Source organism: Hemicordylus capensis, chromosome 2, assembly GCF_027244095.1.
Source record: "Hemicordylus capensis ecotype Gifberg chromosome 2, rHemCap1.1.pri, whole genome shotgun sequence".
NCBI classification, from domain to species: Eukaryota; Metazoa; Chordata; class Lepidosauria; order Squamata; family Cordylidae; genus Hemicordylus; species Hemicordylus capensis.
Window position 1 is genome coordinate 424,999,815 of NC_069658.1, and position 17,045 is coordinate 425,016,859.

General features: G+C 44.2%; 1 protein-coding gene across 9 annotated transcripts in view; it reads right to left on the reverse strand.

The window, feature by feature from the left end:
• The window catches only part of RBMS2 (RNA binding motif single stranded interacting protein 2), a 97,506-nt gene extending 81,345 nt beyond the window's left edge, over window positions 1-16,161 (reverse strand). For 2 of the 9 annotated variants that reach the window (XM_053301560.1, XM_053301559.1), the window contains exon 1: window positions 3,767-3,942. In XM_053301560.1, coding sequence (XP_053157535.1) covers window positions 3,767-3,832 — 66 coding nt within the window. In that variant the 5' untranslated portion in view covers window positions 3,833-3,942. Of the gene's footprint in view, window positions 1-2,999; window positions 3,144-3,766; window positions 3,943-3,977; window positions 4,080-7,372; window positions 7,476-7,589; window positions 7,670-8,087; window positions 8,302-15,247; window positions 15,402-16,100 lie in introns of those variants that run through there. The other 7 variants (XM_053301558.1, XM_053301557.1, XM_053301556.1 and 4 more) reach the window with 7 other exon arrangements.
• Between the last annotated feature and the right edge of the window lie 884 nt (window positions 16,162-17,045).

Genomic DNA, 17,045 nt, shown 5'->3' on the forward strand with positions numbered 1-17,045 from the left:
AAAAGCCACTGCCAATCTGTGTAGACAATACTGAGCTAGGCAGACCAATGGTCTGACTCAGTATACAGCAGCTTCCTATGTTCCTATGTAGGACATTAAACATTCTAACACATGTATAAATTCTTAACATTATTAGTCTCTATTTTCCACATACTGTTGTCGTTGATGACACAATCACCACAGTGTCCTTTGCTTCAGATGATGATATCCCAACATTTAAAAAAACAAAAACAAAAAAACCAGTATCACCCCACATAGTTTTTAAAGCCTTTTTTGAAGGCTTTAAAATTGACAAGACGCCTAGCTGAGTTTAAATAGCTGAGTTCCCTGAAAAAGCATATTTCTACTTATTAGCAAGGAGTAACTGCAGAGAGACAGCCATAAGAATTCCCTTTACTTCTGGATGGACATGAGTCTTTCCTTACCACGCCATCCAGGTTTTGCTTGGCTTCTGTGAAAGGCTTGTTTTATATAGTTTTAAGAGAACGCAGGCCAATGCTGGTACCAGCAGAGCCGTCCACAGTCTGAAGATAGACTGTAAAGCCAGAGAAGCAAATCCCAGGACCTATAACATGTATAAAATGCACACTGATTCCATCCCACAAAAGGGCTGGTCTCATGTGACATTAGGCCATTTTTTGTGTGCATGGTCACATTGCTCCTGCATCTAGAATCACAAGGGCAATGCAACATGTGAACCAGTAGCTACAGTGACTTCTTATTATCCAAGGTACATGTTTTTGATCATTACAATTCAGAGAAGATGCTGCAGCTAATATCCACAAACTACCACCAGCTCCTCTGCTATACTGTTCATGCAAATGTGTATATGGGCAAAAAATGACCTCAGTAGAGATTTGGCTCAGAGGCACAGAAATGGCATTCCACAAAGTGTCTCTTGGCCAGAGTTCTCATGCCTAGGATGGCTTAGTCCTGTGGGCTAGCACCCCAGTGCTTCATTAAATCAATGGGGTTTAATTCCATGCAATGTATTTAGGACTAGGGTGCTGCCAGCTCAAGGGCAAGTATACCGTAGGCCAGAGTCACTGCCATACATACATTACGTCTGTGACACGCCAATCAGGAAACTTAGAATAAGTATCTCTCCCACATAGGATCATACAGTTGCACTGATTTGTACACAACAAATGACTCCTTACTCAAACATATACAGCAGTGGTCTTCACTGTTTTTCAAGCGGCGGGGGGGACACTTTGGCAAAAACTGGTAAGTGTGAAAGCCATTTCCCACTGTGCTAACCACCACACAGTGCTGTGCTTTTCTTAGTGCTGGGAGGGCCCTTTAAGAAAGAGAGAGCCCTCACTTAAGAGTCTAGAAGGAAAGCAATGGGAAGGGTTACACTTCCAGCACTCTGTGCCTGCCTTTCAAGATGGTGCAGGGGCTCAAGAGGGCTCCATTTCCCTTAAAGAAGTATTCCCTCCTTCCCCACCCACCCATCCCCGGCACTGGGCAGCACAGTGAGCATGGTTGCCTTTGCATGGCACCAGGGGACTATGCAGAGTATTCAGCGTGGGCTGAACTTTCACACAGGCCCAATAAACAATGAGTCAGGGGGGGTGCACTTAGAGTTGATGGGGACCACCCCTAGGGCTTTACAATGAAGAACGCTGACATACACTCACTATTATCTAAATTCAATTATACACACCCATATGATAGCTACCATACAAATTATATCCACGCCCAAAATGAGACTATGTGTACACACATACACACACACACACACACACACACACACCCTCAGTTGCACCTACACACCAGTGCAGGCATATGGTGTGTATACACACACGCATGCACATCCTGCTTAGTATGGATGGGGCTATTACCAAAAAAGTATGTGCATACAGTACCAAATTCATGGAACAAAATGTCAGGCCAAAGAAATTCACAATAGAAAGCACCATCAGATGTGCAAGTCTAACACAAATATTTTAAACACACAGAGAATACTCTCATACACACATGCAAAACTGGAAGCATAAAGACACAGAGGTGAGAAATGTACACACACACACACGTACGTAGTAAAGTAGCAGCTTTTCTTTGAATCACAGATTATATTAAATGTGCCTGCACTGTTGGCAGTTTGTTCTTAGGTGAGTTTCTAGGACAGGCCCATGTCTGCGCACACAACCCACACATATACAACTGTACTCTGCTCCTTACTGACCCAGAAAGCCCTACCACCAGTGGACAAGTTCAGCCCTTATCTGCCTGTCCCTACATATTCCTTGTCAATCAGTGGTCAGAATCAGAAAATGTCACCTAGGTTCAAAGCGGGGTGCAACCTCCCGAGGTTGGCAGGGAAGCATGAGGAGATTAAAACAGCAAGAGATCCTTATCCATCCCTAATATGGAGAAACAAATTAATAACCCAAATTTGGCCTTAGCTCTCCACTTCAGGTTTTTGTCCAAACTCATTACCATAGTGACCACAATTTGCACATTCACTGCAGAATCTACAGCCCAAAATCTCAACTATGGAGAGAGGAAACCGAGGCACTGAACAGGCAAAAAGGATAATATGGGGTTTGGTTTTGTTTTTGTTTTTTTCCTATTTTACCCAACACCACATGCATACAAGGTCACACAATGAATCAACAACAGAGATAAGTAAGAGATTTTAAAATGCCAGAAGTCTTGGCTCCCAAATCTAACTCCTAAACCTTCCCACCACCATCCCACTACACAGCCACAACTGGAGATACAATCCAGGTGCCCAGACACCTTGTACTCACACCAGACCATGCTTCTTACCAGAGGAAAAACTAATCCACGCCCTGATCTTAAAATAAATAAATAACCAGGCCAGCCACCCCGCATTTTCCGAACCTGACAAGGCCCCTCAGCTGCCCAATGACAGCCCTGATGAGGAGGGGTGGTGGTGAATATAATCCCCCTTTTGCTACAGCTCCCTCGCATCCTGCTGCAGGCTAAATGTCCCATCTTCCCAGGCGCACACTGTATTCCTGTCTCACCTCAGATGTGGGGAGCAGGAAGGGCAGGGGGGAGCCTCTTTTATGGCACACGCTGCCTCAGAACACGTGGGTGCCTCAGAAACCACATCTTGACACCCGCACCCTCCAGAACACTGCGGAGGGGGGTCCGAAGTCTGCATCCCCCTGGAAAGAGTCAGGAGAGGGTTAAAAACCAGGCCTTGGTCAGATCCTGGTTTGAACCTCATGCCTAGACTCTGAACCGTCTAAACCAGAGACCACCCCACCCCGTGCGGATGTATATCCTTCTTTCCCTCCCCTCGCCAAAGCCCATAAACAGGGGTGCAGGGAGGAACCCACAGAATGTTAATGTCCGGGAAGATCCACTAAGTGCTGTGATTTCATTGCCTGTTGTTCTGGTCTATCCAGCTTATTTTTGCCCTGATCACTCCGGACTCACTCGCCCTTGGGAACACTCTGGCCTTGGCAAGGGGGTTGCTGGTGTGGGGATGGATGGGGGTCACCAAGGGAACAGAGGCCAAGATCAGCCAGCCCAGGAGATTTGTTTCCCTGTTGAGAAGCCTAGCTCCTAGTCTCCAAGCCTTCCCAAATAATTGGCAGGACTCTTTCCCTCCTCCTCAGCTGAGAAATTCAGGGGAGGGGAAGGCGAGCTTCTTTCCCCCCCCCCCCCTTTTTTTTTTTTTTTTACTTCTTTTCCCTCTCTGAGCCAAGGACGTTTCCAAGATCTGGAGAATAGGAAGCAGAAGGCGGGGGGGGGGTGTTGGGGGAGCCTGGAGTGGCTTCCTTACCTTCTTGTTGCTCTTGTTGTAGCCAAAAGTGGCGATCCCTGCACGAGGAGGCACAGAAAGGAGCATTTTCGCTTTAATGTAAGAGAGCTTGGGAAGGGAGGGGGAAGAGGGGGAAGAGAGAGAGACACACACACACTCACTCACTCACTCACTCACACACACACATACATAGAAAAGAGAGAGAGAGACACACATAGGGCTTCTGGCTTACGTCACCAAGGCAAGCCAGCCTGGAATCCAGGGCTAGGCTGTCTGCTTTCCGCAAGGTCCTAGTGCCACCACGGGACAACCTGGTAGAGTCCCCCTCAAAGAACTGGAAAACAAAAGTCATGGACGTTAGAATAGACTAGAAACAACGGCATGACTGACTGGCAGCTTTCACGTCCATTTCACCCTTGGCTTGAACTTGGAGAGGACACCAGGAGAAACAACTATTAAGGACTAAGCTATAACATTTGCCAGATGCCCAAGCAGTCTTTGAATGGCATCGTCTATCTACACTGGCGGTCAGCCACACAGAATCCAACACAAGAGCTGCCTGTACTACACAGCAGGGTTAGTGTGTGTCTCACTCCAATTTCTACTAAAAATCATGTTCCGACTGCTTCAGGGGGATCCATGATAAATCCAAAACTCCCCGAGCGATCAGTGTTAAAATGTCAGGACAGAGGCATTTCTGTCTTTCAAGGCAGAAATTAGAGCCTGGGCAGTACCGCTGTAGTTAGTGGAGAGCCCCCTCGTGGTTCGGTGTTTACCGAGATACAAACTAATCCCTAAATATTGTTTTTACCATAGAGAACGAGTAAAATCTCACAGTCTCACTTTGTAAAGGGGCCTCATTTGGCTTTTAGACTCTAGCACACTATTTTGCAAACTTCTGGACCTTGAGGCAAATTTTCTTCTGAATTAAGATGATAGATCCACTCTTACACCCAGAAGGTTCAGAGTGTGCAAGAGTAAAAATGGCCTAGCCTCCCTCTGTGTTTCTGCATGATTTGCTCTTCTGGATGCATCTCTCAATTTGGAAGGAAACAAGGCCAAAGCAGAGATGGACGCAGGGACATGACAGGCAGCCTCTTCTGAGGATGGGTCATTTTGCTGTGTCTCTGCATAGAGAGTGAGTGAGAGCCAGCATGGTGTAGTGGTTAGAGTGCTGGACTAGGACCAGGGAGACCCGAGTTCAAATCCCCATTCAGCCATGATACTAGCTGGGTGACTCTGGGCCAGTCACTTCTCTCTCCGCCTAGTCTACTTCACAGGGTTGTTGTGAAAGAGAAACTTAAGTATGTAGTACACCGCTCTGGGCTCCTTGGAGGAAGAGCAGGATATAAAGGTAGTAATAATAATATTATTATTATTTATTATTATTATTATTAATGAAATGCTTCAATTACACTGAATATAAAGATGCAACAGAATTGCCCATTCCCAGCACAGGCTGACAATAAAGATAGGAGGCCAGAACAGTGACTCATGCAGTCACAGAGGTAGCCTTCTCTGTGATGGATAACCTGGGCCCACAGGAACCACTAGTTATTTGATTTCTTTCTTGTGGCACATTAACACATCTTTCATGGAAGACTTGTGTGTGTCCCAGCCCAAAGGTTGGGATTACTGCTCTAGAAAAAAGTATAATGTAGCTTTTAGATATATAGGAATATCATGCAAGATATTCCTATATAGAGATATTTTTTTTATTTTTATAGAGGTTTTAAAAATTTTAAATAGAGATTATTTTTTATACTTATACTAATAGCTCCACTTTTTATATTTTAATTGTGTATTAATTAAGGCCTTTTAGCTTTTTAACTTCGTAACTTTTTAAATTTTGGATTATTTATTGATTTGTTTTAAGCTATTTTTTAATATTTAATTGATTTTAATGTTTTGTTTTTATTTGTTGTGAACCGCCCTGAGACCTTGGTTTAGGGAGGTGTAAAAATGCACTAAATACATAAATAATAAATAAATATTTTAATTATACAGTATTATAAACTGCTTTGAAATAATTTTAATGCAAAGCGGTATATAAACCGGATAGATAGATAGATAGATAGATAGATAGATAGATAGATAGATAGATAGATAGATAGGCAGGCAGATAATCTTTTTGCTCTTTTACACAGAGCATTTACTGCATTTGGCCAAAACAATGCTTGGCTGAACAAGATAAAGGGAAAGAAGTCATAGAACAGGAACATAGGAAGCTTCCTTATACTACTGAGTCAGACCATTGCTCCGTCTAACTCAGTACTGTCTGCACTGACTGGAAGCAGCTCTCCAAGGTTTCAGGCAGGAGTCTTTCCCAGCCCTCCCTGCAGATGCCAGCCAATGAACCGTGATCTTCTGCATGCAAGCAGATGCTCTACCACCAAGCTACAGCCCCTTATAGAAGACAGTGTTCACATGTAGTCACCCATCAAAACGCAAACTAAAGCAAACCCTGCCTAGCAAAAGCGACAATTCACACTTGCTATCCACAGGACCAGATCCACAAGACCATCTCTCCATAGGCTTGTGCAGAGGTGCCTCCTAGCTATACTGCTTGAGATCTCTTTTAAGTGAAGGTCCCAGAGACTGAACATGTAAAACATGTGCTCTACCACTGAATTATGGCCATTCCTTAATTATTTTTAAAAGGTACAGACCCCTGCTGACACACAGCATGCCAAAAGGCTGGCTGGCCGGCCAGTTTCAAGGCTCAACTGCAGCACAAGACTGTTCTGCAATTACAGTATCCAATAGCTGGTGTATACAATTTTGCCGAATCTCTCACTCACTCTCAACACACATCTCCAGCCCTCATGTTTGGGGTAATATTTCTGAAAACATGCAAACAACATCTGCAAAGGATTGCATTGTTTTCAGCATTCAGGGAGAGTCTCTGCATCCCAGATGGGTGGGCCACCTGTCATGCTCTTCATGGCCACAATACACCTCTTGTCCAGAAACATTCAAATTCTGTGATAACTCAGACATCATATTCAGAACAAGGTATACAACTGAACAACAATATGCAAGGTGAGCACTTTTCAATATACAGTATGCACCTACATCTTGAACACAGAATCTGAATTTTGTTGGAGCAGGATTTGGCTTCCTGCCTATACAGTATTATACAAGGAAGTGCAGATTGTGCCATACCCATGGAAATGCCAGGGTGATGCTTGGGACAGGCAACGCTGGGCAGCTGCCAGTTCCCACCTCTATGCCCACAGCCTTCGTATGTGGTGGTGGAGCAACTCTTGTGGTGCTCACCTCGGTAGGAGGAGGGAGCCCATGGAGGGCAGGTTGCCAAGTGAGTCCTGAAACCTGGAGCCAACTTGGGACACATAGCCCTGTGCATCCTCTTTCCATGCCTGAGAAGCATTTCCCATTTTCCTTATAACATTACACACACTATCATTAAGACCTACTGCCAACAGTCTGGAGACCCATTTACCAGGCTCCTGCAATCACTTGAGGATGCCATACACCAGGAAGCATGGCTTTGGAGGAACTGTATGGAGGAAAATCGGGCAACTGGAGGGCCTATTCCTTATTGTTCATTCACTTCTTCCTGCTTACCCTCACCATCTTGACAAATAGGGATAAACAGGTCCTTACCATCTATGAAATACTCTTTGTGTATGTCTGTTCATTGCCTTTCAGTATCAACTATCCTCCATTGTCTCTTGACCTGGAACTTTCAAATGCAACAAACAGGAACCTTTAAAAACACACCCAAACAATTTCATGTAATGATGCTAATCAGAAAGACAGTCCAATATCCATATCTGTAGAATACCCCCATGAAAGAACAAACATTCAGAACTGCATTTACCTGAATCCAAGACTAGGTTTTTTTCAGGTTCTTTGATGTTGGAAATGTGGGCGGTGGGGTTTAAGTTCAAAATGCTGCTCCTTTGGGGTAAAGTATAACCTGTATTTAATCTCTGTTTTGTAAGTTCATTTTAATTTTCAGGGTTGCATTCTATTTGGATAATTATGGTATGTCCTCCCCTCCCCTCAGTGCTTTTAACACCCACTAGAACTACTTGTTCCCTGCAACAGGAATTCCCAGATGTTGTCAACTACAACTCCCATCATCCCCAGCTATAATGGCCTTTGGTCGGGGATAATGAGAGTTGTCGTCAACAACATCGGAGAATCCCTGTTACATCGAACACTGAGTAGACCCTTTATTACCCAGAAAGCAACAACAGCATTCCTTAGTACCACTTCAAAGAGAGACAGAGTAGCCCACACATAAAGCATGGTCCCCAGCAAAGATATGAGAAGCAGCAACAGAGTATCCCACATTGAGCCCCTGACAACTTACTCCAAATAGCTCATCTTTTCCTTGCATCATGACCTTCTGGGATCAGAGGGTCGGAAGAAGCTACCCCAAAGTTAGGTCTTTACTCAGGTACCATCTGCATGAAGACGACAGCACAGCAGATTTACAGGATTGTGGATCCATGAAACTTATACCCATTTCAGCCACAGATTCACTGAGCAGCCTTGGACAAGCCACTCATTGCCCTGGTCCTCATCTGTTAAATAAGAATAGTAGTAGCTTACTCCACATGGATTCTGTAAGAATTTTAAGTATAAAGACTATACTTTATATTTATGTTATATAATTTTATAACATTATGTTATATACAGTAAATGAGCCATTTTTGGAAGGGCAGTATAGAAATCGAATACATAAATAAAATAAAAACATAAATAAATAAGATAATCACGATATCAACATGTACTCAGTAACAGACAAATAGGAGTTGTGGTAAGTCCCTAAGGGTCAAAGACGTTAGCTCACTTTACCTCCACTTCTATTTACCTAATTAGAGGGGCACTCTAAAAAAAGGGAGCAGCTGACATCCTGACTAAATTTACGAAAGGAAGTCCTATTGAAATTTAGTTGTCCTTAGCAGCACTACTGAGTAATTTAGTCAAGAGATCAGCCAATATCACTATTTCTCCTCGTTACATTCATGAGTCCATGCATCCTCGTATTTGTTCATTCTACTATGTAACTCTGGAAAAGTACCCTTGAAGTTTCCTTTCCCTTGCTTTTGGGAGCAAACGTATGCCTGAACCATTCTGAAGGACTTCTGTCTGTCTGTCTGTTTGAGATATTCTGCTCTTCCTTGGGGGTGGGGGCTCCCGGTGTTAGCCTGTCCACCATACAAGCACTGATCCACATCTGCTTAGCTTCAACAAAGCTCCTAGACCAGGGCTGCACAACTTCAGCCCTCCTGCAGATGTTGGATGAAAGCTCCTATCATCCCTGACTATTGGCCATAGTGGTTGGGGGTGATGAGAATTGTAGTCCAAAAGCGGCTGAAGTTGTGCTCCCCTTTCCTAGGCCATTCATTAGGCCATGTAAAATAAGAGGCAACTCACTCTCTTTAAGCTGGGCTTTTCCCAGACAGTAGGCTTTACCACAGGATTAAGAGGAGCAAAACACTGCGCATTACGGGGCATATCGGATATTTCAAATTTGCCCAAAAACGTAACGCAAAAAGTGGAAGTTTTTACCCCAGACATAAATCGGGCTAAGCTCCAACGCACAATGAAAAACCTGAATCTCCAAACTGTGTATGGAGTGCTCCCCAATAGTTTGCAGGGACTTTGACGTAAATCTAGACGATAGATGAACACCTGCCCTTCCAAAGTAAAATAACCATCTGGCAGGGCTCCTGATATGTGAAAACCTAGGACAGAGGTTCTTTGACTTTCCTCCTATATAGAACCCATTCCACATCAACTCAGTCATCTGGGCGCTTTCCAGATTAGGCCCTGTAATGGGGTCACATCAGATCTTGGAAGTGTGCTTTCACACTTCCTGCGTTGTGACACCGCAATCCCTATGTGGACAGCAGGGTGCTGTTCACATTGCCAATGCCTTGTCTTAAATTTAATCACTGCAATATAGAGCTAGGCTGTTGTATATCTGGCGTAAGGAAGTTGCTGTTTTTTCAGGTTGTTAGTTGCTACGAGACTGCTCCCTCTGCTGTTTACGTTTTCAATGTGACTTGCCTGAACGGAGGCATTTTGCTGCTGTTGAGCAGCTAGTCTAGAAAGTGCCTTGCTCAGGAAGCCCCACACATCTGCCACATAATTATTTTGCAGAGGATTCTGGGAAGCATTCCAGCATATGTACACACAGGGCACTGGCCAGATTTGTTCGGCCTTGTTGCTTTTATCCCGCCCAACTGGAAAATTTGACCTAGTACACACATCCAACACTTTCCTACAGCTGCATATTGCAGGGGGGAAATTGGTAGAAGATGGGTCTCCAGGAACTGGCACCAGTCCCCAAGTGACTACTTTAGTCACTTTACTATTTTAATGGCTTGATATTGTGAACCAGCATTGGGGAGGGGGGATATTGCATGGGGAGGGATTTCCAGGAAGAGCTTCAGTTAGTGCTGGCAACCCTATGGGCAAGTCATTTCTCAGGGAAGCTTATTTTTGGACAGCATTTATATAGTGCCTTGGCATTTAAGGTGGTTTACAAACTTTAAAATATTAAGATCACTACCACTACAGGAGATAGACAACAGAGTTGTCTCAGGTCATCCCAGTAATTCTTTCAGGAGCCAATGCTATGAAATCCCTAGCCCACTGGTAGGCAACCTTGACTCTCTAAGTGCTGTTGAACTATCACTCCCATTATCCCCAGCCATAATTTATTGTGACTGGGGATGATGGGACTTGTAGTTCAACAACATCTGGAAAGCCAAGGCTGCCTACTCCTGCTAGCCTGAACTCTTTTCTTCTAACTTCTCCTGAGGGCACACAGATCTTCAGTACCCTCTGGGATGTGAAAGAGTGGCTTATAGCCCCAACAGATCTTTTAGGCCGGGGCTGCTCTCTGTAGATGCAGATGGAATGAGCTCCCTGGCCTAGACACTTCTTCTCTTGCCTTTCCCCTCAAGCCAAACAAATCTTAAGTAGGCTCTAGAAAGTGTGGAAGAGGCTGCCCCAACAGTTCTTGTCCACCATTACTGATCTTCTCATTGAGGAACCGTCTGAGAAACCTCAGAATTTGAAGACTACCCACTCCAAGACATCCACACCGCTGTTTGCAGCGTAGCTTCTCCTAGTTTACATCCATTCATAGGCAAGAAACCCCTCCATTTCACCCTCTGTTCCAGAGGAGATGCAAACTAAAAACCCTGTGAAAAAGCTCCTGGGCAGCTTACCTTGTTCCCTGCTATTATAAATATTCCAGCCCAACTTGTTCTTGGGCATAATGAGCCCAAAGTAGGTTCAGCTGAGAGAGGTGACTGAATCAGTCACCCAGTGAGTTTCATGGCCAAATGGGGATTTGAACTTGCGTCTCCCCAGTCCACTGGAGTTAGCTTTCTTCATGTTCTTACTTAAACCTCCAAAATCAGAATACTGATTCAGGCAAATCTTCCAAAACTAGCCCCAGCATAAGAATAAATGATAGCCTGATCCTTCCACTTCTCTGCCATTCTTCAGGTATAAATTTACCAGGGTGTTTCCTGCACAGCAGGCTTTACCACAAGTAGGGATGTGCACAGAACCGGCGAGGGGTGGGTGCACTTTATACCCGACACCCCCGCGCATTTCCCCCGCAAGGGCACAAGTATGTAAGAGCCCGTCAGGGTGGCAGTGTACCTCCCTGCCGCCCCATGCCACCGTTTACCAGATGTCAGCAGAAGTAGCAACAGCGTCGGTGTGCACGTGCACACACAACCTACGTGCACAGCTGCCGTTGCTGCTTCCAGTGACATCCAGTAAACGGCAGCGCAGGGCGGCAGGGAGGTACACTGCCACCCTGGCGGGCTCTTACATACCTGTGCGCCAGCAGGGGTAAGTGGACCCGCACCCACCCTTAAAGCCACACCCCCCGCCATAGAACTTCAAACCGGCCCTGTGTTCGAACCTGTTCGGAGGCCTGTGGTTAGGTTTGTGCACACCCCTAACCACAAGTTTACTTCAAGACTACTGTGAGTTTGAAGTTGCCCAAAAATATGACACAAAAAGTGGATTTTTTTACCCTGGGTATTATTATTATTATATTTATATCCCGCTCTTCCTCCAAGGAGCCCAGAGCGGTGTACTACATACTTGAGTTTCTCTTTCACAACAACCCTGTGAAGTAGGCTAAGCTGAGAGAGAAGTGACTGGCCCAGAGTCACCCAGCTAGTTTCATGGCTCAATGGGGATTTGAACTCGGGTCTCCCCGGTCCTACTCCAGCACTCTAACCACTACACCACGCTGGTATAAATCGGGCTACACTCTAACATGCAATGAAAAACCCAAATCGTGTGTGAACTGCTCCCTGATAGCTTGCAGGGACTTCAGGGTAAATCGGGCCAATATGTGATGCAAGCTAAAAGCCCTGTGTGCATTTTGCCTGTGTCAGAAACCAACCAGCCACTGCCTTGAACAGCAGCATGATGTGCAGACATTAGTAGATGATAATGCTTATCTCTATGGTGTGAAAAGTTTCACCTACTGGTTTCTACCTTGCAAGCTGCTCTTAAAAGGTACAGTAGCAGGCTAGGCTAATTTGGGGGTTTTTGGTATGTGTTTTTTCAGGATAGTTGGCAACACCATAAGCATATACTGAAAGCACGGGGGAAATCCAGCCTTCTGTCATTATGTAATTGCCCTAATTGCAAGTAAAATAGGGCTGAGCAATTAAAGGGTGTTAAGTCACAATTACTCCATACTGAAAGAACATGAAGATGTCCTCTTAAGCATTATGGCACCATTGGATGAAATATTAAAGTGACACCTCTTCTGTGTTACTAGATTCTGGGCCTCATAACCAATCCTGCCTGAGCCCTAGACTTATTTAGTTCTCCTTAACATCCTTCCAAAGACCATCCATTGCTGGTGCCCCATCCCCATACTCCAGATTCAAATGGATGCTGTTCTCATCCTCACTCATCCACATTCATACTTCAGGTCCACTGGACTCCTCAACTGCCTTTGTGAGGGCTATTGCCTTTCCCTTCCACAGAGGCTCTTTGTTTTAGCAGAAATTAAGCAGAAGTGGATTTCCTAGCATGAAGCAACAGGGGAGACAAACCTATCAAGCACTCTCACTGGAGAGATTCCTACATCAGACTCTGTCAGGAGAGCAGAGTTGGTCTTGTGGTAGCAAGCACAACTTGTCCCCTTAGCTAAGCAGGGTCCACCCTGGTTGCATATGAATGGGAGACCTGATGTGTGAGCACTGTAAGATTTTCCCCTCAGGGGATGAAGCCACTTTGGGAAGAGCATCTAGGTTCCAAGTTCCCTCCCTGGCAGCATCTCCAAGATAGGGCTGAGAGAGATTCCTGCCTGCAACCTTGGAGAAGCTGCTGCCAGTCTGTGAAGACAATACTGAGCGAGACAGACCAATGGTCTGACTCAGTATATTTTATTTTATTTATCTGACATGAACACATGTCTCTGGGCGATTTACAACAAGCAAACAAAAAGTTAAAATATTAGTTAAAATAAATGACAACAGAAAAAACAGTAGTTAAAACAAAATAAATGATATCGTAAAAATTAAAAGATTACAACAACTTAAATTTTAAAACAGCATTTTAAAATGATGTTAAAACTGTTAAAACAATTCTTAATTAAAAGCCTGGGCGAATAGTTGCATCTTTAAAGACCTTTAAAAAGTTGTCAGAGATGGGGAGGCTCTTATTTCAGTAAGGAGCGCATTCCAAAGCTCTGAGGCAGCAGTGGAGAAGGCCCGTCCCCGAGTAGCCACCAGACGAGCTGGTGGAAACTGCAGGTGGACCTCTCCTGATTATCTGAATGAGTGGTGGGGTTCATAACAAAGAAGACATTCTCTTATATCACAGCTTCCTATGTTCCTATGTTTTTTCTTTGTCCAAATGTCAAGAACATGTTCCTCTCAGAGAAACAGTCCATTTTACTCTATAAGCCAGGCCTACAAATTTGGGCCATCATCAGTACCATCTCAGGGGACAAATGCTCACAGTGATTTTTGGCAATGTCTGTCCCCCTAGAGATAGATAATAGGTGATAGCATCGTTGCTTTGTGTGTGTTACCACCACTTCTTTATCCCTTCCCCAAACGATTAGGGTAAAATTGCAGTCATTTTTTGCACAAAGGAAAGGGTTAGGGTCAGGGTAACAATGAACAATGGTTGTACTCTCTCCATGCAGGACATTCCTGCCCATTTTATTTTCCATTCTTCTGACATCAATAAAATTTTATATAGTCATTTTTGTGTTTTTAAAACTTTTTAAAGCTTTTAAAACATCATTGCAAGTTTGGCCATTGCAAGCCCGTTAGTCAGGTCAATACCGTAAAAGCATGATAACACATTGAAAGCATTGCAAGACCATCTATCACCTATTCTCCATCTCTAGGGGTGCAGACCTCATCAAAAATCTCAAAGAGCATTCGTCCACCCAGATAGTATCAACCACCCCAGCCGGCTCATGCATTACTTCCTGCTGCAGGAGTGAAATGCCTCCTCAAGGCTGCCAGGTCCGCATCTTGGGATAATTCCAGTAGCTTTATTATTTTCATCATAATTATTATTAACTTATCAAATTTGTACACCACCCCAAATTTCATGTCTGGGCGGTTTACAATAGCAATACGATAGCTTTAAGAGTTGCATGGGGGAAGGGGCATTTCCCCAGATTCTGCATTTCCCATGCTAGTTAAATTTCCATTCCATGAAAGCTACAGCAATGGGACAAGTCACAACTGGCAGAATTTTCCATTCTATGCCATTTTTAAAGGCAGTGGATCCCTCAGGAACTTTACTCAACAACCGAGTTCTCCTGAACGGATGCCTCAAGTTTCCTAGCAGGCCTGAATTGCCTCTGCATCCTTTGATAAGAATCTGTTTTGCATCCCTCTCTCTTCACCCCAGAACTAGCATTGCCAAGTGATCAGAAAAATATCAGACCTGACCGTTGCTTTGATTTGATTTTCTGTTGGGTGTTTGTTTGTTTGTTTGTTTGGATTTCGGGGGGGGGGGCTGCCATAAAGGAAAAGGGCAACACTGTTTATCCCCAGCCACTTAAAAACAAACAAGAATTGTACACCTTAGGAGAATTTTTTTTTAATGCATCATGCTCCACCCCACTAATTCACAGAAACTGCTGGGCTCTGCCCCCAGTCCCTATTCAAGTACCAGCATTTATTTATTTTTTAATTTCAAGGCCCAGGGCCTTCGGTAGCGGGGGGGGGCATTGCCCAACCTTGAGACCACCTGTGTGCCCATAGCCTTTGTGTGATGGTGCCAAAACTAGTCTTGGGAACCACCCAGCTAGGAGAGGACCCATAGAGAGCAGCTTGCTGGAGACCACCCAGAAACCTGGTGCCAGCACTGACAGCAGGCCCTGCTAGCTCATAGGAAACTGTGTTTTCCTGAAGGTGATAGCACACCGCTGGCCCTGGAACACAGGCCTACAGAGCCTCTACGGAGAACAGGAACGGTTCTTCTTGCTCCCTTTTATCAACTCACCAGCAAGACAGAAAAAGATCCCTTTCTGTAGGTGAAGCTATCCACAAATATCATCTCAAAGCGCAAAAGCAATAGGCATCCTAGATTCACAGCAAAAAGGATTCCCCTTGAGTCTATTACAGGATCAAGCCCCATCCCAATCCACTTGCAGGTTACCATCTACACACATGGAAGGTATGACTTCAACCACTTTTCCAACAGAGGCCTGCCAATTAGAGGCTCCTCCTCAAGGATAAAGTATAAAACCTGGCATGGATTTTGGAAGGATTCTTAACGGATTCAGGAGGAGCTCAAAAATCCAGTGTCTCTAGTTAAGTCAATATTATTGGCCCCATCTCATCCTCAAAGGCCCTAATTCTTTGGTCAGTCTTGTGTATGTAGGAAGAAGTGTGTGCTTAAACCTCCCCCTAGAGATCAACAGGTTTAACTTAACAGGCAAATTTATGCACATGGCTATGCTATGAATCTTGAATATGCATAATTCCCTTCACATGCAAGACCAGACTAGCATCAGCAACCTAGACAGGAGTTTGGGCTGATTGACAGAAGCAGATTTTCTGACTCTTTTTTTTCTTCTGTGAAGGAAGTACTTTTAATCAGTCTGGTCTTTATCACATCTTCCCTCAGCCTTGAACTCTTTCAAAAAGTCTCCACTTTTGGGAGAAAAGCCTATTTCCACTTTTTGAGTGATAGATGCTGAGTTTTTCACCATCTGGACCTGGCAACCCAGCTATCATACAGAGCTGTAAGGACTGAGAGTACCTAGCAGGCCTTATAAAAAGCAGTATGGAAATACTGAGTTCATAACTACATACTAATATGAAGTACTTAATACTAAAACATAAAAACTTACTTCTTGCATCTTATCCAGTTGTCTTTTGCAGTTTGTTTGGACACTTGTCCCAAGGGGGATCCTGTAGAGAGTGTGGGGGAGGAGTCGGAACAGAAAAGGATTTAATGGGGTTGTTGGATCACATAGAGTTGTCAATTAATAAAACTTTAGTTCAATCCACATAAGATTTCCTTGTGTGTATGAGGGAAGCAGCTATAAAACATTACTGTTACCTTAATGTAACACAACCCAAGGTGCACAGTGGCTGTGTCAGAGCTGGGCAATACTCCTTGGTGGTAGTTGCTGCTGTTCTCACTCCCTCCCCGTCACCTTTATGTAGGATTGTCATAGTTCATGCTTAGCTCTTTCTCACTAGAAGATAAATGTAGCAGCAGCAGCACCTTCAAATCCTGTATGGGTGGAAAATAGCTATACCCCCTTTCCAAAAACCCATTAGGAGTCCTTCTTGCCCCCCCCCAATTCCCTTTCTCCACAATCTAGCACATTTCAAAGGCAGCACATTTAAAACTGAGCTGAAAGAAGGACAAATAGTGGAAATTACTACAGCACAGTAAGGTTATGTTTTTGCAAAAATGAAAGAAGAACTTAGAATCTTAGGGAATGTTATGAATAATACAAATAATTATACAGCACATTTCAAGGGGTGGGGAGTTCTCAACATGTAAAGAAAATGGCTCCCTCTATAGTGTTCACCATCTATACACATACACAAACACATATCCTACACTATGCTATACTATACATATACACAATGGAGACACCAGCAGCAGCCACTGAAGAGATGCTATGCTGGGCTATATAGGAACAATTGCAGTCCTTCTGCTAAAGATAAGAAAGCAACCACTTTAAAAGGTGCCTCTTTGCCCAATTAGAGGGTAGATATTCAACAACTTTCAATCAGGATTCAGAGAGTTCAAAACAGGAACTTAAAAGCTAGCGCCTCCT